At 38.6% G+C, this 22,560-nt stretch overlaps 1 protein-coding gene across 1 annotated transcript in view; it reads right to left on the bottom strand.

The window, feature by feature from the left end:
• Window positions 1-401: 401 nt before the first annotated feature.
• The window catches only part of TRPC4 (transient receptor potential cation channel subfamily C member 4), a 145,327-nt gene continuing 123,168 nt past the window's right edge, over window positions 402-22,560 (bottom strand). Inside the window, exons 6-10 of the mRNA XM_052650195.1 lie at window positions 15,040-15,235; window positions 12,116-12,310; window positions 3,032-3,073; window positions 2,819-2,908; window positions 402-1,130 (exon numbers count right to left, since the gene is read on the bottom strand). Of these exons, the coding sequence (XP_052506155.1) occupies window positions 402-1,130; window positions 2,819-2,908; window positions 3,032-3,073; window positions 12,116-12,310; window positions 15,040-15,235 (1,252 nt within the window). The remainder of the gene's footprint in view (window positions 1,131-2,818; window positions 2,909-3,031; window positions 3,074-12,115; window positions 12,311-15,039; window positions 15,236-22,560) is intronic.

The raw sequence follows: 22,560 nt of genomic DNA, 5'->3' as shown, positions 1-22,560 counted from the left end.
AAACTCTACTATTTCAGCTACATTTTTTTGCATATAAAAATATCCTATTATAGGAGTCAACTACCACCTGTAGTAAGTTGCTTTTGTTTAAATTGAAAAACAGCTAAAAATTTCCTGCGGGTTATCGCAACAGTACAAGAATACAAGGTGGATTTATTTATTAACAACAACAACAACAAAAATTGTAAAACAAATTGTGAAAGCAAAAGCGGGTAACAAAACAAGGGTTTGGGATAGCCTTTGCCTTATTTAAACATGACACGGTTAATATGCCCCAGTTGATAAATGCTGTAAAGTGTAAGTTAGCATTGGCTAATTCACTGATAAACATCTCCCCCCACCACCCAGCTCACTATGGAAAATGTGTGTTACGGATGAGAAACGCTTTCTCGGGTCAAGTATCACAACCTTGTGGTCACATAGTCTTCGTGGGTGACGGTGTCTGTGAGGTTTGCATCATAGTCTACACTCGAGTCCTCCTCTTTCGCGTGTTTCTTCTCCTTTGGTATGATGGGAACCGTGTCCTCCACCACCACCTTCTCTGACTTGAATGAACACACTCTCTTGCTCACCTGTAAACCCAGGGAGTCTGTATTTCTTTCTCGATGATCTACCAATATACACTGTTCGCTGAGCCCCGGGATGTTCAAGTCACCCCGTGAAGCTAGAGCTCGGGACTCCAGCTGGATGCTCCTCTCCAGGGGTCCTTCAGCTTGTTGACGGGCCACCCCTTCTGAAACGGAGAAGATCTGGTTTGCGTTTTGCTCGGCGGCTGCGTGTTGTTTCGATCGTCTGTGAAACAACCCAAAGTGTCTGATATCCGTCACAAAATTCACTTTTCTCTGCTTCTCCCTCGGGGGCTCCTGCACCACGAGGGCGGAGCCGTTGCTGATGGTGTGTCGTTCCGCGGCAATTGCCGCCGACCGCGGGTGAATGAGGGTGGTCAGGTCGAAGAGGCTGAAGTTCTTTTTCTTGTCTTTGCTGCTACCCTCGTTATCACTCTTTTCATCCGAGTCTGCGGAGTTAGAAGACTCCTTCGTGCCCTGGGCAGACTGGACCGTGGAGAGTTTGCTTCCTCTTAATAACCCCAGGACTTCAAAGCGGAAGCTAGAAATGTCTTGCTTGAGTTCCTAAGTGAAAAGGAAAATGATGAAATTAGTTCGTGACCTAAACAAATAAACGTTTCTGCTGCTGCTGCTAAGTCGCTTCAGTCGTGTCCGACTCTGTGCGACCGCATAGACGGCAGCCAGGAAGCTGTTATTTGCTCATTTCACATATGGATCCGACACGTCTTCACTCGTTTCTGAGAGCTAGGAGTCCACTCGGCTGTGGTTCCATTTAGAATGGTCAGTTCTCTCCACTGGACTTGTATCTATTTGATGTCTCCTAATTCTCCTATCACAGTTCTGTAGAAAGGAGACTTCCTAAGGTTGACGTAAAAGAAAGGGTAAGAGTTTTCTTTCCCATCGCTCTGTAGTGGGGGATGCTGGGTTTCATTGGGACTACAGTTTCAAATACTTTCTCTCCAAAATATGCATCTGCTTTCAGGTCATCTCACATTCTCTCAGGGATGTAGGGGTTTGTTTTTTTTTTCGAGATTTTTAATATTGGAACATTTTGGTGTCCACAGGGATATCTAAAACTAAATAATTAAAGTGGAGTCTACCCTTCCAAGAGTTGGCAGTTACTTTCAATGGTTTATTACCCTGGAGCTGATTTTTTTCTCAACATCTGGGTCAGCCACTAAATCCTGGGAATTGGTGAATAGACAGCATTTCCTAGATTCATCCCTTCATCCTTTTGGACAACCGAATTCTCAGTCCTAACCTACTGGTGGGCTTTGGGGTGGCCTCCTGCCTCCAACCCATCACTCTAAGTGTCAGGAATCATTTAATTCCAAAATTTGGGTGTTGTGGCTACACAGAACATTTTGGATCCTAGTCAACTTTTAACCTGTGCTTTGTTTTGCAATTTATCTCTCTTCTTACCTAATTGGCTGCTTACATTTATTCCCTGTCAAGCCTACTGTTTTTCTTTGTCATGGTCTCCTATAGGGTTTTTTATATGTTTCTTCTGTTTTTGCCTATAAGATCTTATTGACTTTTAGTCAGTTGTCCAAAATCCCTGGAGCTTCCTTGGTGGCTCAGACAGTAAAGAATTTGCCTGCAATGCAGGAAACCCAGGTTCTATCCCTGGGTCTGGAAGATCTCCTGGAGAAGGGAATCATTACCCACTCCAGTATTCTTGTCTGGAGACTTCCTAACAACCCATGCAGAGTAACAAACGCATTTTATACCATGAGATAAGAACTACGTATTTCACATATTCTACCTTTTTGACTCTGATAGAATTAAAAAACAACAACAACAACTCAGGGAGAAAAACTACATTTGTGAGCTCCAATCAAGCTCAAACCTTAAATTTTCCTCTACCAAAGCCGTGCAGAACACAAAGAAGGTTTTTTGTTGTGTTCAGACCATTGGTTACTAAATGTTTCAGGGTTAGAAATCAAATCAAAGTTTCAAAAACCTGTGGCTGAGATCAGTAATCAGAATGCCACAAGGCACTAGGATTTTCTCTGTCCAAATAAGTCTCCTCGATCTTTCAGATTAAGTCTGTTTGAATGCAGTGTATTTTGAAAAGAAATTTTACCACTTAAAAAAAATAATTCAGTAGGGCTTGAATTAAAAAAAAAAAAAGAAGACAGAAAAGCTTGCTCAGAACACACGACCCCCATTTCCAGCTCTGAGTTAAAATGGGCTGCCCTGCTTCCACACTGTAGAATCCACCTCTTAGTGACAAAGATGAAAGTGGTTACCTTAAAGTTCTCCTCTGTCAGACCTTCCTCAGTTTTGGCATCTCTAATCATTGCGGCAACGTATCGCTTTACCAGGTTCCGCATAACTTCCTGAGGCATTAGAAAATGAGAGAATTGCTCTTCAGTGCATAAATATGATCTCTCTAGAGTCAGTTCAAAAGAGGGGATTGTGCTTTATTTTAGTGTAGGTTTCAAGATATAAAAATAACTTACTTGATATTGGTGATGTCTTCTCAAATTATCAGCAGCTCGCCTCTAAAAAAGAAGGGGACAGTTACCTTTCAGTTACAGTCATATTTTACCATTCTGTAAAGTAATTCCTGGTTCTTTTAATTAAGGATATCATTCCCCTCATTTCTGCAAAGTGGGAATTTTACTGGGCAAGGGACAACAGCTAGAGAGACAGCCTTACTCGAATCAAAAGAATGAATGAACCAAAACAACAAAGTGCAAGGTTATAATTCCTGTGGTACTTAATATATAGAATAATTAAACAATGATGGCAAGATTGTTCTTTTGATATAAGATTAGGAGAATTAGGTCATCATAGTTGGTGTGTACTCCATTTGAAACGATGCTAAGAGACACAGGTTGGAGGTATCAAACACAAATTAAATGTCAAATAATTAAAATTTGATAGACTGAAAAGGTAGTGTTATAACAATCTGAAGGTCAACATAGTCACATTAAGAATTTAGCCATGATATACAATGTGTAATCAGAAACACTGTTAGACAATGAATTCCCCAACACTTAATTTCAAGCAGATATACATTAAGAGGAAATTGCTGTTTGAATTAGATGGTTGAATTTATCAAAATGAAAGATTCTGCTCAAAGATAGGATTCATTAATTTTTTAAAATAAATGTAAGTCCCTGCTATCATTCTGAAGGGATCAGAATGTTTTGGGAGCAGAGCTTGGGTTAGCATGGAGCAATGATTATGGAGTACAAAACAGAGAAAGATGTTTAATGACTAAAAATGTCTATTTAAATTGAGTTAAATAATAAATGATAATAATAATAATAATAAATGATAAAGTATATATTTTCAGGTTTCACTAGTATTCTAAAGATACTAGAAAAAAAACTAATACAATCTTAATTTTATGTGTGTCAAATATCAGCATTGATTCTTAAGGAAGAAAACTGGCCAAAGTAATGTAAAAACAAGTATACTTCTGTTACAAAGAAATGAATTTGATAAATTGTGAGAAAGCAAAAGAGATAATGTATCTTGGGTTTAAATAAGTCTTTTGATCTTGTTCCCTAGTAAATACTTAATCAGAGGCTGATAAAATGGAATTTTGAAAAGAGTTGTGCATACATCACTGTGAAATGATACTAGAAAAAAAAATCAGACAATTTAAAAGAAACTCTTTTTCTCTCTTTAGGGTAAATAGGGGAAGTTGGCATTTTTGTTGGCCATTAGAATGGATTTGTGTTTCATGACTGTTAGTGACTTTCAGAAACAGATGAGACAATGCTTCACTTTGTAAAGGCCACTAATGATTGGAAAACCATTCAAGTTTACATGACTCTTAGGAAACAGATTTTCAAATGATTATGGTATTAATTATAGGACTGGGAAATTTGAAACTTCATACAAAATTAGAACATCTTCAAAAAAAATGTGGGAACTTTATGAATGGGCCACAAGATGGAGGTATGTGACTCCTGTTGAGACACAGATCAGCTGAAATCTAAGGAAAAAAGCACTTCTGGGAGGAAACAGGCCTTCCAGATCTCCTTGACTTTAAGTGAGCACAAAGACTTTGAGTGTGAATGCAGCTGTACACTAACTTCTTTAGCACTCTCATTGGAAACATTGTACAGGAGATCATATTCTATGATTTAAGTAAATAGAAACACTGAATTTAGTACAGAATTTAGTAGACTCAATTTTTATTATCTTGGGGCTCTATAACATTTCTCTAGTTTAGTCGTTAAAAAGCCAATTAAAATAGTCAGAAAGTAGTTTGAAGTCATGATTTAACTTTAAATTTTCTCAAAGTAAAACTAAAACTAAGGATGACAGAATCAGAGAATTATGAATAATAAGTGAAAACTATCATGATGCCTGGGCTTCCTTCGTGGCTCAGATAGTAGAGAATCTTCCTGCAATGAGAGAGACACGGGTTCGATCCCTGGGTTGGGAAGATCCCCTGGAGAAGGGAAAGGCTACCCACTCCAGTGTTCTGGCCTGGAGAATTTCATGGGTAGAGGAATCTGGTAGGCTACAGTTCATGGGGTCACAAAGAGTCAAACACCACTGAGTGACTTTCACTTTTCACCTTATTTTAATATTAAAAAGAGCACAACTGTCTTCCCTTCTGTAGAAACTTACTCATATAGGAAATTTGAAATTTTAATACAAATACAAAAAGATCAAAGATCATACTTTAAAAGATAATTCCAGATTTATTTTTCTGGAAAAATTATTTTTTGAATTTTAAGCAAACTAGTCTGGCAGAAAGAAAGAACATAAAAAATTTTACTGTGATAACTATCAGGAGTTATTCAATATCATAACCCAAGTTTACAGTTAATTGTTTTTGCCAATCAATCTGTTTCCACACCCAGATGGTCATACTATAAAACAGTCTTTAGTCTTGTGAGATTATATCAGCCAATTGAACTTCAGTAACCTAGGAAGATAGGAATGGATGCAGTCAACCATCTTCTGAACACTAAAAACAAAATGAATGAAATGAATTCACCAATACTTATTGACCATTAATTACTATTATGAGATTAGGAGTTCCAAATATCTTATTTTCAAAGACACAAGACTTCAATCCATAATGTAGGCATTCTTTGCCATAAACATAATGATAATTTTTGGAAACTGGTGACATCATTTAATGTTTATAAAATAGAGCTGCCACCAACAATACCATGTTTGCAACCCCTTTGTTGGGTAAAGTTCAGCTGAACTTCAAAAGGATTTACTCTATTATCACTGGAAATGACCAAGAATAGAATGGACCAATTTGTGTTTATAAAAGCAGTATAACAAAGGACATTTCATTTAAAAAGTACCTAAGTGCGTAAGAGGTAGTAAATTTTTTTTAAGCTAGTCATGTTAAACTTTGATAAAGTGATCTGCAATGACTAACGGTTCTCTATTTTTTATAAAAGAAAACTAATGACTAGGTAGAATGACAGCATGGTAGACCTGTTGGGAATAAAGAAATTTTCTGCGAATGAGTTCACGTTACTGAGAAATTTCAGTGGTAAAGAATCCGCCTGCAGTGCAGGAGACTGGGGAGACATGGGTTCCATCCCTGGGTTAGGAAGATCCCCTAGAGAAGGAAATGGCAACCCACTCCAGTATCCTTGCCTGGGAAATCTCATGGACAGAGGAGCCTGGTGGGCTACAGTCCATGGGTCGCAAAAGAGTCGGACACAACTAAAACAACAATGAAAAATCTGTGGAATTGCATTTGGCAGCTTTTTCTAAAATAAATTAAGTTGATTTGCTGTTATGTTGAAGATAAGAAAAATGGGCCATATGATGGATCAGGAATCTTCCTTCCTTGACTGGATGTCTAGGAAAAATATTTTCGAGAGAGATGTGCACTTTAAGATGGGAGTTTTCTTGGCAAATTCCACCCAAAGTCTGGCAAGGTGTAGAGAATGTTCCTTGGCAGGATGGCTTTCTATGCAAGTGCCCAGGACACACCGGCTGCCATCTTGGCAGACCTCTTCCTTTCCAAGTTCCTCCTGATTTGTTAGGACAAGACAATGGCAGTATTTGGATCACAGAGATAATGATAAAGGAAAGGATCAGCTAGTGAGAAAAAACCTTTGCTACCCAGAGATAACTCTGATTTCAACAGAAGTGTCAGGTTGCTTTAGAGCAAGCAGAGCTTTGCAGCTCTGAAAGAAAGGGCTCGAGGGAATTCGTGGTAACATTTTCTCACTCTCTATCTCTGCTTCTCTCCGGGTCCACACAGTGGAACGTCAGGCTCGCTTCACCAAGCTCGGTTCCCTACAGTCCATTGTCAGCGCTGTTTTCTCTCATTCCCACTCTAGTTTGGCCCTATCACTGATTTTAAGCCCATGAATTATGCCTTTTATTCTCTGTTTTGCTCAGTGAATCCCTAAAGAGGGGCAACTGTCTGTACTCTTATTAAAAAAAAAAAAAAGTGAAAAAGCAAGGGGTCACTGCAGGCTATGATCTCTCTGTAGAGATGGCAGTGTGGTTCATTTCCTGATGGGTTTACATATTGTTCTCCATAAACACACTTTCTAAGCATATAAAAGCAAATGATATAAAATGCTGAAGGTTGCCTTGTCCCAGCAAGTATTCAGGATCTCACTCTTGAAATACTGAGAAGAAATTCAGTCCTCTAGATTCCCACTTGGGAAAGAACATTTAATTAAAATGTCTTGGCAAATCCTACCACAGTAGATTAGGAATTCACAGGTACCCGTGGGTGAACACGGTCATATCTGTAACATTTGTTGGTAGGCATACAGAAAGTCATGAAGATTAAGGGGAAATACATTTTAATGATTCTCATTTTTTAAAAAATGAGTTCTGAAAAGCAAGGGCTATTAGCCTTTTTCCTTTAGTAATGATAGGTGTATTAATCTAGTCACTTGTCCAGATTCCCAAGCAGTGACTTAACTGAATATATTTCTGTGGCAACTGGTCAGGCATGAGGAAACCATCTGCAGTCCCAGAGCTGAGTGATGCTAAGTGACCCTAACAGAGATGGTGTTTCATGTTCTCCTCACTAGCTGCCCCAGAGAAAACGAGAAAGTGGAAAACACAGAACTAAAGAGGTTAAGATCATTTTTTAATGATTTGGTTAAAAAGACCTAGTATTTTTTTGGTTCAATACATTGCCAACTTAAGTATTCTGTTTGGAAACCTGTCTATAGCATGAAAATTGTTTCATATTAATTAAACCCTGGAGAAGTCTTATTGCTCCAATATCTTTTTGCTTGAATTAAGTAATCTAGACCTCTTGGACAGCCAATGCAAACAATGGCTTTTAGTTTAAAAAGCTGAGCTAGATGCCAGTGCCTTTTTAAACAGGAATTTCTAATTAAAGTTACAAGCTGGAAGTGCTTGTTAAAATGGAAATTTCTGATGATTCTAGGACACACTAAAGTTTGAGAACCAGTGTTTTAACACCGAGAAGGTTATTTGCTGATAAAATGTGTTAAAATTCGACTGGTAAGAGAAAAACCTATACTATAAAGCCAGAAGCTATAAAATGTTGCTTAATTTATGATTATACTTTCAATAGGCTGCCTCCTTGGTGGGATTTTCATGATTTCCCAGAAACAAGGCATCTCTCCTTCCTAGGCTTGCTTCCCAAAAGTGTTGCTCAATGAAGCATTTCTGCTTCATTTCTGCTTTCTCCCATAAAACATTCCAAATGAAAGGCTAATTTACCTGGAATTCCTAGTCACCCATAAAAGGAAGTCCAAAGATTAAAAAAAAAAAAATTAATGTGTTTTCAGAGCTAGTCTAATATCAGCATTACCCAGAGGCCATACAAGATAAGATCACCAATGATGGACTCCTAGACCATGGCCAATCAGTAGCCCTCAGAGCATGCAGGGGCTTCATGCCTGAAGGGAAGGAGCAGCAGCAGCAGCGTGACATTCAGATGGCTGCTGGTTATAAGAGTATGCAACTCACAAGTGGGACGGTTTAGAGAAAATGCCTCTGAGAATGCATAAACTCTACCACCCAGTCAGCTTCAAAATTCTGATTCAAAAATGTAAATCAAGAAATAAGAGAAGATAGTCCAGCTTGTAAACCAAGGGCTTTGGGAGAGGGGAATCTAAAAGACAAACAGTGGTGGGATCTGCAAAAGCTGTTGAGAGAAATCAAAAGATGGACATGCATGGAAGGTATTGTGGAAGGTCATCAGCATTCCCAGGAAAGCAAGAGAGGGTGATGGAAAGCTTGTGGGAACAGGAACACTAAGACCCAATTTTTTTCCCCCGCTCTGTCACCTAAAACACTGCCCAAGGTAAAAGAGCTCTTTTTTCTAAAAGGAAATAGTTGAACTAATTGATTTCTAAGGTCCCTCTGAAATGTCAAGCAATCTTCTAAGCTTTGTTATACAAAGTGACTGCCAACAGTACTTCAAAGTCACCTTTTAGTTAATGGATGTGTCTATCTCCTCATCTTCATCTGTCTACACAATGGACTATCAGGTGGATTAACCAAACTGAAATGAATTCACAGCACTCCCTTTTGGAATTACTTTCTCATTTAGCTCTGTGCTGTGCTCAGTCGCTTCTGACTCTTTGCAACCCCATGGACTGTAGCCCACCAGGCTCCCCTGTCCATGGGATTTTCTAGGCAAGAGTACTGGAGCGGGTTGCCATTTCCTTCTCCAGGGGATCTTCCTGACCCAGGGATGGAACCCAGGTCTCCTGCACTGCAGGTGGACTCTTTACCATTAACTCCTCCATTAATATCATAACTTTATTAATTTTTATTTACCTTATGGTTTTCTTTACAAATAATACATATGATCTATTTCCATCTAATATCTAAATGTATAAAACTCAACTAAGAGTACAAAAACCAAGATACGTCCTTCTCCTTCTGGAAGTGCAGTCTAGACAAAAGTAAATGTATAGCATTGAGTTTGATTAGGTTGGTGCTTGTCCAAAGCATCAGCTTAGCAGAGAAGAGGCAGGATTGAGGACAGGATGAGAATGGAGAAAAGAGAGATAACTCCCAATATGGGTGCAGTTTTGCCATAAATTCCCAAAGCACAGGATATCCATTACCAAAAGTTAAGAAACTGCATGGCTAGGGAAAAGAGAATGGTTTGAGGTCAGAATTAATTGTGAATTACCTTGTTGTGCATCAACTTGGATCAAAATATTCAAATTTAGAGATAGAGACAGAAATAGAAATGAGCTTTTCTGACCAGGAATGTATAGAGAAGAACGTTCTTTAACTTATGCCATTTACCTTTTGAATCACTGCTTTCATAGGAAAGCCCAAGTCAATGTTAAGCTCCTCTTTGCATCTAAGAAATGATGGTGATGTATTCCTAAAAATATGTCAACAGTGGGAGGATTCTGGGGGACGGGAGAGAGAGCTGGAAGTCAAATTCTTAGAGTGGTCCTCCATTATTTTGGTGGCTGCACAGATGGATCTCTTAAAATATTAGAGCAGGGCCCTGTATTTTGTTGCAAGTTCCATGGCATCTTAAAACCCAAGATTCCTTCTGCTATAGCCTAAAGTTAAAATATTAAAGACAAATTTCTTTTGTGTATGGCTTTTATTTTGGGTCCCAGAAAGTCTTCTTCAGTTGAAATACTGCTATGAGAGAAAGCATAATAAGGTAGTACTAATAATTAATAAATTTTGGAGGACTGATTAAATCAATTTCTTACCAATTTTAAGAATAACATGAGAAAAAGGACAAGTCTATTTTGACATGGAAGGGAGGCAGCCAGAGTTTGGCATCTCTGAAATCTTTTTCTGTTTTTCTCAGGGAAAACATGACTTACTTCCCGTGCTGTTCTCATGACATCATGGATATAACTACACGGTCATGTTAAAAGCATCATGTAACACATATTATAGTAAGATATTCTCATATTGTGTCTCTCATATTAAAATCGAGGCCCTCAAGAATGGAAACCCTACCTTCGTATACCTCGGCCCACCTCTAATTCCTAACTCATCTCCTGGTATGTGGAAAATGTACAGTAATTGCTTGTTAAATCCAAATCATTATATTTATTTTACAACCATATTTTTCAATAAATTCAACTTATTTTTAAGAGAACAATTAAAAAATCAGTGATAAAATCTATGAATTAGTATGAGGATTGAAAGATAAGGCTTCATCATAATCTGACTTCCATTTCCAAGATCAGACAGATGCCCAAATTCCAAGTTCATGGAGTGATGGTTTCTAGGAAAGACTATAACTGCCTCTCCTAACTACCCGTTTGCTTTACTTCCCTGCCTGTCAATTTCTCTTTAGAATTAGAGATGACAGGACAATCGATGCCGCTTTCAGGAGAGAAAGAACCGCTCAATGCTGAGAACAATGCCTGGTAGGCAATGAAGTTCATCAGTAAGAAGGATCACTAGGGGCATAACTAGCAGTCACAAACTCAGTTAAATAAAATTAAAAATGAGTTAATTCTTTAATTAAATAACTGACATCACTTGTTAATTCTAACAGAAGGGCATATTAGAATACTTCCAAGGCAATTTCTCTGAGAATACCCAAGTGACTACTGAATGCTACAGTATCAATTTCTAAAACATCACTATGAGAACTTTGAAAATGAGGAAACTTGAGTGAGAAAGAAATGAGAATGACTTATGTCAGTGGTTTGGTTGGAAAGGTTTAAATCCACGGCTTTTCTATTGGAGTTGTTTGAGCCCTTGCTTTCCAATATGAAAGAAATGTCCTTAGGGAAGTATAATATTCCAGAATAACAGGGGCATGGCTCTGCATAGTCTTATATTTTTTTACAAACACAACTTCTTGGTATTGAATATAACTGGGGGTGGAAGCAAAATGTTGAGCAACTGAATAGATTCTGAAATCACTGCGCTTGAATATGGGACAGCATTTTTAAGTTATAATAGTTGTTCAGTCACTGAAATGAGAACTTTTTGTCAAGCATTCTGTGTTCTGTGCAGGGGTGTCTGTTAGGCAGTGAGAATATGAGGTGATTGAAACAGACAATTCCCTTACAATCCAGAGAAACAAACAATGAATCAGTCATGCTGAAAGTAACCCGAGGTTATAATTCTGAATAGAACTAGAAATTAATGGGCTAGTTTCCTGAACCTTGAGTGCTGGGTCTAGGAAATGTACAATGTGGTTCATATTAAAGTAACAGTGACCACCCTCAGTGGAGGAACCGGGTTTGTTAAACCATAGTGAACCACAGTTAATCAGGCAGTTTCCGAGACATAATGTTGTTATTTTTAGTCACTCAGTCATGTCCAACTCTTTGTGACCCCACGGACTGTAGCCTGTGAGGCTCCTCTGTCCATGGGATTTCCCAGGCAAGAATACTGGAGTGGGTTGTCATTTCCTACTCAGGGGATCTTCCCTGACCCAGGGATTGTGTCCCTGTGTCTCCTGTATTGCAGGCAGATTCTTTACTGCTGAGCCACCAGGAAAGCCCCTTAGACACAATAACTGTGGAATAGATGTTCACTGAATGCAACCAATGAGAACAAAAAGGCTAAAATGCAGACATATTCAGTAAAGAATGCAAACATACTCAAGTGCACACACAAAAAACAGCAATACCAACAGCCTGTGGTCTTACCCCTATCGTTCCAAAACTTTCTGGCTTTCTTCTCATCTTTTTCTTGCACAGGTGTGTCCATATCCATTTGATCAGGTACCAGAGAGACTTGGGGCTCGGGATGACATTGAAGGGGGTAGGAAGGGTACCTCCTTCTTCAAAATAACTCATCCAAAGCTTTGTTCTAGCAAATTTCCATTCTATATCCGCATGGTCCTGAACAGGAGAAAATGACAAGCGCTGACAGGTTTCTTAATAAGGTGAGATAAACCTCACAGAGAGACTGTAGCCTGACTTTGGAGTGGCTCTTGGAACGTTAATACTTTAGACAATGGCTTAGCCTAAAAAGGACTCACAACTCTCTTGTCACTTTTCATCCTTTCCTCTTCTAGGAAACAGACAGCTAAAATAATTCCATGTTAAAGAGACTGGAGATGAGTGACCTGAAGATGAATCTTCATTTCTCATGCATGTAGGCTTACATTAGCTCAGTTTCATTAGATTCTAGCCTCAAGCAGGGCTTTATGTCTTCCCAAGGCCTTGACACCTTGCCTAGGTAGATGCCCACGGCTCATACTTCTGTTGTTTTCAGGAAAATTCTTACTTGATATGTTTCCATTTGAATAAACCTTGTCCACCTTTAAGCAACAGGCATAAACTCAGCAGTTCCTCAAATATACAACAGGCCTTTGACACAGCATTGAACCTTGACATAACCTTGGCCAAACAGTACCAAATAAGAGTATGTCTAGTGACCACCCACAAGCCTGAGGTATTCTCCCTGATTGTTTATTAATGATTTCACTTTGTTAATTGCCTGGAAAAACTTAGGAACATTTGTGGCAATTAGATATGGGGCAGTCAGTCTCCTCTTAAATTAGCCACAAATCTTATTTAAGCAGAAAATCTGGAAAGTAGGAGGTGGCAGAAACTGGGCATACATACAAATTCAAAATAGATCATCTTAACCCGTTAATATTGGGTTGGCCAGAAAGTTTGCTACGGTTTTCTCGCATGATGCTATGGAAGAATCCGAATGAACTTTTTGGCCAATCCAATATTATTTTTAAAACCCTCGAGTTTGAGAGTAGGAAAAATTAGACTATACTTCATTCTAATATTTCTAAATTGCTGTGTGCTGATGAGTGCATACATTGTTTGCATACATTTCTCCTCTGAATAATGTGGATTTTAGTCTAAACACTGGACAGAGTGTGCTTTCAATGGGCTTCACCATGTCTAGAAAATGCATGGTCTTCATTGTGTCTTAGCCAACATCTGATTGGATGAATGGATAGATAGATCCTCAGAAGCTGTAGCTTCCCTCCCTTTGTCTCTTCTCTCCCATTCCTATCTCCTTCCCTATCTTTCTAAACAAGCATTAATGAAGGGAAGTAGATACTGTTTGCTGTAGCCGTGGAGAATGGAAGTGAGTAAAATTGGCTTCAGGTCAAAAAAGGCAGTCACACAAGTGAAATGTTGGCCTGTGAGTAGTTTCTGCTCCTTCTCATTCCCAGGGAGTCACAAGTTAAGGATTATCCCGACTTCATTATGTTCTGTTACTGCGGTCACAAAGCAGACTCTTCCTTAGTTCAAGGCTTGGGATTCTGAAATGGTCTGTAACAATATTAAACCATCTAGTGATTGGAAAAACTGAAGGTAGAAAGTTTCAGGCTAGTGATGACTAAAGTCATCACTGCTGCTCATCTTGCCATTGTTGTTGCTTAGTCACTAAGTTGTGTCTGACTGTCTGCAACCGCATGGACTACAGCCCTCCAGGCTCCTCTGTCCACTGGATTTCCCCAGCAAGAATACTGGAGTTGCCATATCCTTCTCCCAGGGGTCTTCCCAACCCAGGGTTCAAACACACTTCTGCATCTCCTCCAATGGCAGGTGGATTCTTTACCACTGCACCACCTGGAAAGCCCTGGGCCTAAGTATATCCAGTGGGAATACTTCAGTCTGGGAATTCGTAAATAAAATTCATTTATTCTTAATGTCTTAGGCAGTTTTTCATCTGTGACAGGAGTCTTGCTTCCATAAAGAGAGTTTAATTAAAATTAGGAGTGCTGTTTCTCAAAATAACAATAATGACATCCCAGAGAATTAGCAATAGATTCAAAGATGCAATATAATTGCAGTTATTTATGGAGTAAATGGGCAACCTATAATTATTCTTATAAGATGCTACTTGTCTAAGGTATACATATGAAAGTCTTAAGATATATATTTAAGTCTTAAGATATATATTCCAATACAGATTTGTTCTATCACTGTTTCTAATGGCCACAGACACAGATCACTAGTATCCAAGTTCAAAGGGATAAAGGGCTTAGTTGTTCTTATTTATTGCAATATTTCTAGTTCCTAGGACCATCCCTGGCAACAGAATAAGAGCTTAATAAGATTTTATTGAATGAATGAATAAATAAGCTAAGCTGTTTGCACTCTAGAGTTTCAAATAAACACATACGGTATTGTATATTCCGCTGCAGCATTCAGTGTTACTCCTCAATGACTTTTTTCTGGGCTTTAAGAAACAAAATCCTGTGCTTTTTCACTCAGACTCCTCTCTGGGCTAGCACTTGTACCTTGCAAAGCTGGTATGAGTTTGCTTTTATGAAGATTGTAGATTAGACGGTGAGAGACAATGCAAAACCCAAAGGACATTATATAGAGATGAGTTGCCTGTTTATAGCCCATACCTCACCTATTGCTTGCCATAGCCAATGATTGCCTCGCAGGTTAGACTTAGTATAATCACTTGTAATATGAAAAATTAAATTAGTATATAGCCAAGTATGGTAAGAGTGCTTATAAATATCACATTGTCCATTTATAATTCTGATTTATTTCATTCATAGCAGTTACAGATTGTATTACCAATTATAATAGGGTGGAGTATAACTAACAACACATTCTAGGAGGGGAGTGATTCAACTTACAGCAATAAGTTGGTAAGAATTATTCATCATAGCTATTAACATGTTAAGCAGGACAACCAGAGAGATGACGTTGTATGTCCCAAACATGGTGGCCCCAACAAACTCGGTGAATTCGTGCTGTGCTTTGACATTGGTCACATATAAGTTGATGAGCCCAAATATTGACCAAAACAGGGACTGGAGTGTCTCAAATAACCTGGAATAAAGATAAAATGACACTAATAACTATATTAATAGAACCATTATACAGTAAGATTGAATGATAGAATATGATTACTATTAGGTTATATTTGATTAATTTAAAATAAGCTTAATAAAAAGAATCCAATAATACTGTTTCCTTATTCTGCGCAAATGTGTACCTAACTTTCCTTAAAGCTTTGAAAGCTATTTAGTTTCCCAGACTAGCGATGACAAATCAGACCTGTAGCCTGTTTCTATATGGCCTTGAGTTAATTGTTTTTACTTTTTCAAATGGTAAGAAAAAAATCAAAAGAAGAGTGATATTTCATGACGTGTAAATTTTAAATGAATTCAGATTTCAATGTGCATAAAGTTTTACTGAAGCACACCCATATCAACTCATTTATCTACTGTCTACAGTTTCTTTTCTGTTACGATGGCAGAGGTGACTAATTGCAACAGAGAACAGATGGCCTACAAAGCCTAAAATATGTACTATCTCTCCTTTTCATAACAAGTTTGCAAACCTCTGTCCCAAGGCACTGAGTGACAGTTGACAAATTAGAGATCCTTAGGCTTAGTCTTTGAAAAATATAAGTACTTTTACCTGATTTTTCCTTTTTGATTATAAAAGGACTAAAAGGATTTCCACATTTACAATTAAAGTTGCACAGAGTAAATCCTGTAAGATGACAAGATGTCTCTGAATGCTCAGATAATCAAATTTGCTATTTTTTAATATTTCAGGGAGCATTAAAAATTTTTTTTTAATTTACTCCCAAAATGGAAAAAGATGAAGAGTGTCTGAACTCAAAGGAAGAATTGTTTCAGTAGGATCATTATAACACCTTAATATAGTAAAAGACAACAGGATTAAGAGTCTTTGAGAAATGGTCAAAACAAGACTGTAGTTACATTGTGAAAACAAAAGCTGCTGCTGCTGCTGCTAAGTCGCTTCAGTCGTGTCCCACTCTGTGCGACCCCACAGACGGCAGCCCACCAGGCTCCACCGTCCCTGGAATTCTCCAGGCAAGAATACTGGAGTGGGTTGCCATTTCCTTCTCCAGAAAACAAAAGCAAAAAGTATCTTAGGCCTGGCATGGTGACTAAGGAGGCAGGATTTCAGTGGCCAAGTGCTCCAAGGAGAGCAAATTCACGTGAGGCCAGTGGTATGGGTTGACATGGAAAGATGAGTTTAAACTATCAGATCTCCTCTCTGTGAACGTTTTATAGCAAGAGAATGAGGTAGTTGTTAGAAGGCACTTAAATGACAGAAGTCACGATGTAGAACCAGGATCCCTGGAATTATGAGGAAGCCAAAGTTTTGAGACAGCATACACTAAGAAACAGAATAGAGACTAAATAAGCCAGGTAATAGTAAACCCTGAAGAGAGTAATGCGGAGTAGCTGAGTCATGTTAATTGATTCTCAGAGTAAAAAATTCCAAGGTCCAGCTCTTGCTAAGGTCAGCCCTTGCTCTGAGAATCTAATGGATATAATCCTGTGCTGGATTCTTGTAACAAACTCCTATTACTTGATGCAATCTATGGATTTCTCGTCTGGATAACCAGGATAATCCCACTAAGGATGCCTTAATTGGTGTTCAGGATTTCTTTTCTGAATTTTTTTTTTACATAAACCATTTCATATGTTTAATTGTATAATAAAATTTTAATTATAGGATAGGAAATGTAATGGTTCCTTATTGAATCATTTTGCTAATGCTGTTGGACTCTCAGTAGGGCAAATTATCTTAAAGGCTTTAATGTGATCAACCTCAATCAGACCTTGTTTTGTCAGCTGGGATGTACACTGGGAAGAGTTCACCACATAGAATTTTTTTTTAATTTTTGAAAATGTATCATTTATTATAATTCCATCCTATTTTTAAACTGCATATGTAATTGTTTAATACAGTTGACACTTAAGATTTATTCACAGATTTTGTGATTCATTTTTGTACCATTTCTTTTTTTATTTATTTTAACTGGAGGATAATTTCTTTACAATATTATACTGGTTTCTGCCATACTTTTAAAGGACAATCAGATGTCAGATTCTAACAATATCAGGGAAAGTTTAATATAATTCATTGGCCTCAGACAAAGGCCACTAGAAGTTATTCTTTGAAAACTTTCAGAATTGACCCAAGGCCATGAGTTCTTTATTTTCAGTAGCTTTAAGGACAGATTCTAAGATTAATGACAGAGTCATTGGCTTCAATGCGAAATGATGTTGTTCTTCCTAAATAGTGTACATTCTCACTGTGAATATAAAGTATAATTCAACTGGTTTTTTCCTAACCTCAATAGCAGTTCAGAGAAAAGTTACATGAATGATATAATTAATTGTATAAAATGTTGCCACATAAATCTCATAGCAGTTACTTTTCTAAATATTCAAATAAAAAAGGGATATAGAGTAAATGGATTGTAATGGTTAAATAATTCTGATTTTCTTCTACCTAAATAAGAACTCAGAGAAGGCAATGGCAACCCACTCCAGTACTCTTGCCTGGAAAATCCCATGGATGGAGGAGCCTGGTAGGCTGCAGTCCATGGGGTTGCTAGGAGTCGGGCATGACTGAGAGACTTCACTTTCACTTTTCACTTTCATGCATTGGAGAAGGCAATGGCAACCCACTTCAGTACTCTTGCCTGGAGAGTCCCAGGGACAGAGGACCCTGGTGGGCTGCCGTCTATGGGGTCGCACAGAGTCGGACACGACTGAAGCAACTTAGCAGCAGCAGCAGCAAATAAGAACTATTCATCATTAGGATATTAGCAGACTCTTTGGCAAACATTTATTTACATATTTAATTAAAATTTGAAAACAAGAAAATTCAAAATAAGATGACATTTTATGGTTAATTCTGAATTTCATTCTTATTTTTATTTTCACTTTTTCAGTTGAACGAATCAGAAGTAAGATGTGCAGAATAGTTCCACTTAACCAAAATATATGTACTTTTAGATGAATCAAGACCCTGGTATCAGGACACTGGTGTTTCTCAGTTAATTCTCGTATTGCATGGATTAAAAAATCAATCTAAGTTAATATTTCAAAACCATTGTTTCTAAAACTGCTTTCATAATTATTGATAACAACATTGCCCATAAAATGATGAGCCATTAGCTACATCACATTTCAGATTGCCATTATGGGACAATATTTTCCTAATTCTATGGAAAGATAAGCACAGAAAGCCCAGGATAATGCCACACTTAATCAAAGCACAGTTAGCATGACATCTTGGTTAAAGACTAAAATCTGGCAACTTCTATAGCATTTCCATCCTAAAGGTAATATTTTGTCTCTTGCTTCTTGAGGCTATCTTTCAATTCCTGAAAAAAGCTTGCTCCCCAGTTAAATACTTATAACAAGAGAAAGAAAACAAGTGGGGGGCGGGGGGGGAGTTATGTATTCCACAGCTGAATTTTCCTCTATTCTTTGAGATGAAACCAATGAGGAAATATAAATTAATACAAGACATCTGACTTGTTTCATTCCTAATTTATAAGAAATAAAATATATTAGAACAAAGTATGACCTCAGTTGGCCAGTTCCAGTTATCAGGAATGCAGCTCCAATCAACATTAATGGCTTTTTTCTTAGTGAGAAAATATCTGTCATGAAGTCCATGCCTCTGTATTCATAAGAAAGCGAGCCTCTTACCCAGAGACTATTGATTTAAAATTGTATGCAGATTACTTTCAGTGACTAAACATTTGGTGTCTTTTAGCAACATGTAGTTCTATCCACATCAGAGAGAAAACAAGCTGGAACCATTAAAGGAGTAGAAGGGGCCCCCTGCTGGTGGGCAAATGCATGGAGAGACACAGAAGGCAGATCACAGCCTGTTCCCACTGGGAGCTCACAGTCAGGAGGGGATCAGAAAGGCATCCGGAAAAGGTACATCTGAGATGGGTTTTGGAATCCAGAATAAAACTTCGCCAAGTAAGAGGGCAGAACAAGAGCATTCTGAGATGAGAGAATAGTATGACCTTTTTAGGGACAGCTTAACCCATTAGAAAATGTTGAAAAGTAATGTGTTATTGGGGAATCGAGAGAAGATGAAGCTAAAAAAGGAAGCCAGGGGCAGACCTCTGAGGACTCAGTATGTCAGGCTAAGAAATCTGACTGAATCCAATAAGGAACAAGAAACTACTGAGATATTTTAAATACAGGAGCGTCAAGATTTTGGTTTAGAAAGATCATGCAGGCAACGGGACAGAAGACATGTCAAGGAAGGCAGGGACCAGGGGCCAGGGAACTTGGATTTAGGCAGAGGGAGTGAGTAAGGGAAGAGGGCCCGAGATGAAAAAGAGCAGGAGTAGACATTTGCAGACTGACTGTGCGTGGCAGGGGTGTGGGGACGGGGGGATCTAGTTTTTGATTTAAGTATCTGGATGGGTTGTGGTAGCATTGACTAAGAAAAGGAGTTGAGGAGGAGGAAGAAAAATGTTTTGAGAGACTCTCATGAGTTTTCTTTGATTGGGTTTCGATGTTTAGGACATTTGCATGAAGAGCTGTGCAAAAGACAGTTGGACTTACAGATCTTAGGGCGAAAGGTCTGTGCTAGTGGTGTAAACTGAATACAGAAGTTGTCTCTTAGACACATAACGCCAAATCTATCAGATGAGTTTTTGCAGAGATGCGGAACAGGGTTGAAGGATAGTTAGTAAGGCAGATTGATATTGAAAAGCAATCATTGTGGGACTTCCCTGGTGGTCCAGAGGTTAAGAATCCATCTTACAAAGCAGGGGACTTGGGTTCAGTCTCTGGTTGGGAAGCTATGATCATCCATGCCGTGAAGCATGGCCAAAATAAAAAGAAATCATACTAGTTACTCTTTGCAACTTTGAACAAAAATAATTTGTTGCTCGCAGATTTACCATCTTCTCTCTGGGGAAAAATTCAGGTAGAACACCCGATTTACTGGTGTTGAATGATTTGAACCTATAATATTTGAGTGATATGCCCTTATTGGTTGCTTTTCATGGTAATAGAGAAAAGTCATTGGTCAGTATATGCTAAAATAATGCATAAGCCAAGTTATTCAACATGTTTGATTTTAGAAGAAAATTTATATTAAATATTTTACATCAGATTCTCTAGCCATATTCTCCTAGACACATATTTAAATGAGCTCACAATATGTAAACATTTGGGGCTTCCCACGTGGCAGAGTGGTAAAGCATCTGTCGATGCAGGACATGAAGGAGATGCAAGTTTGATCCTTGGGTCGGGAAGATACTCTGGAGAAGGAAATGGCAACCCACTTCAGTATTCTTGCCTGGAAAATTCCATGGATATAGTCCATGGGGTCACAGAGAGTCACACACAACCGAATGACTAAACACAAGCACACACAACACAGATTAGCATTTACCACAAAACCAGTAACAGAGCAAGCAGATTTCTGAGAATCTCGTGGATCATAAATTAGGATGGGATTAGGTAGAACCCTTGTTAACTGCAGATGAATAAGATGTCTGAAAATGGGTTGGGTCTTGGAACCACAGATGTTCCCTGAATTAAACAAGACCTGAGGAGGAAACTCAGTTCTAAGGGCTGTGTGGAAGTTTTTTCTGGAAGACAAAGCATGGATTCAGAAGGATGTGACTGCAAATATCAACAGGGTGGTCTTAGCAAACAGTCTGTATTGGAGCACACAGCACAGAGTAACTAGGGAGTTGTGAAAGATAGAGCATGGAAGAAGGATCTCTCTTTCCCTCAGAAATCCAGGAGGCCAATCAGTAGGCAGACAACATCCAGGAACTTTGTTACAGGCAGAATTTGAGCCTAAGAAGCAGAGAGGTTGGTAGGATCTACAACTGTGAATTCCTTATCCTTGTTGCCAGGGGCAGATTGCCAAGTCTAGGAATATAAGTGAGTGGAGAAAGACAAGTTTCGATATTAAAACTGAGACACAGTCCAAAGCCATTCATCACCGAGATGTTGCTGCAAGGGGTTTCAATGAATCGCTGCTGAACTGGTGAGAAAAGAGCAAGAGGAAGAAGACAAAGCAGGGCAAGCTGGGTGGACGGGAGAAACTGCTTAAGCTCAGGAGAATAAAGAGGCTGGAGCAAGTGATGAAGTGACAAGGTGGAACTGCGATGACTTTTTGTTTTCTTTATGATTCGTGGTTTGTATCAGATCTATCTCTGAATGGATTTGAGGCAGCTAAGACTACAATGAAAACTTCTGTGCAAATAATCAGATGTTGATGGATTAGAGTGAGGTTTTAAATACTGGGATCACAGATAAAACAAATACAGAACTGAGCCAAAAAGACTATTTTAACCAAAAGTAATTTAGTTTATGGGACGTTACTGATTTCCTCCCACTGGAGAAATTACTGCACTCTTTTAGATTACATAAAATTCTAGAATGGCCAATGAAGGGCCATTTGACTTTCAAAGGCATCTACCAAATGACCATATGTTCACGTGATTACTGTGGAGAGGAAGACCACCTAACTTCCCAATTCATCTGCTAATTCAGTTTATCACTGAAGGAAGTAGACACAGGAACGTATTAGGGCTATGTGAGCCTGAAATGCCGTGGCCATGAACGTGTGCTGTCAGCAAGCCTGATTGTGAGAATTACAGAAGCTTGACACCAGACAAGACGCTCATCAGCTGTAAGGACACAGAGAGTTTTATGCGCATCAGAATCATGGCCTAGGTTAGCCTGAGGTCTCTAGTTTGAATTATTTCCCCATGTTTAGACTTTGTGTTAGGGAACCTGGGAATAACAGAGACACGTGAAGGGACTTCAGTATCTGGAAAACACCTGAGCAAAGATTGAAAAGCATTTGGATTTTCTTCCATGACTGGTTTTCCATAAATTCTATCTGTTAACGTGCTTGTACGCTGTCACTAGACACAGGTTCTTTTCTACTCCACATCTTATATTTTTAAAATATATTTCTCCATTTATTTGAAGTGAAAGGGAAAGTCACTCAGTTGTGTCCGAATCTTTGAGACCTTATGGACTATACAGGAATTCTCCAGGCCAGAATACTGAAGTGGGTAGCCTTTCCCTTCTCCAGGGGATCTTCCCAACCCAGGAATCAAACGTGGGTATCCCATGTTGCAAGCAGATTCTTTAGCAGCTGAGCCACAAGGGAAGCCCCAAAATACTAGAGTGGGTAGCCTATCCCTTCTCCAGGGGATCTTCCCAACCCAGGAATCAAACGTGGGTCTCCTACATTGCAGGTGAATTCTTCACTAATTGAGGTATCAGGGAAGCCCCTCCATTTATTTAGGTCTTCTCTAATTTCTCTCAGCAATGTTTTTGTTGCTGCTGCTGTTGTTGGTTTTTTTTTTTTTT

This window comes from Budorcas taxicolor, chromosome 12, assembly GCF_023091745.1.
Source record: "Budorcas taxicolor isolate Tak-1 chromosome 12, Takin1.1, whole genome shotgun sequence".
NCBI classification, from domain to species: Eukaryota; Metazoa; Chordata; class Mammalia; order Artiodactyla; family Bovidae; genus Budorcas; species Budorcas taxicolor.
The sequence above is the reverse complement of the archived record's forward strand: the minus strand, read 5'-3'. Positions and strand labels throughout refer to the sequence as shown.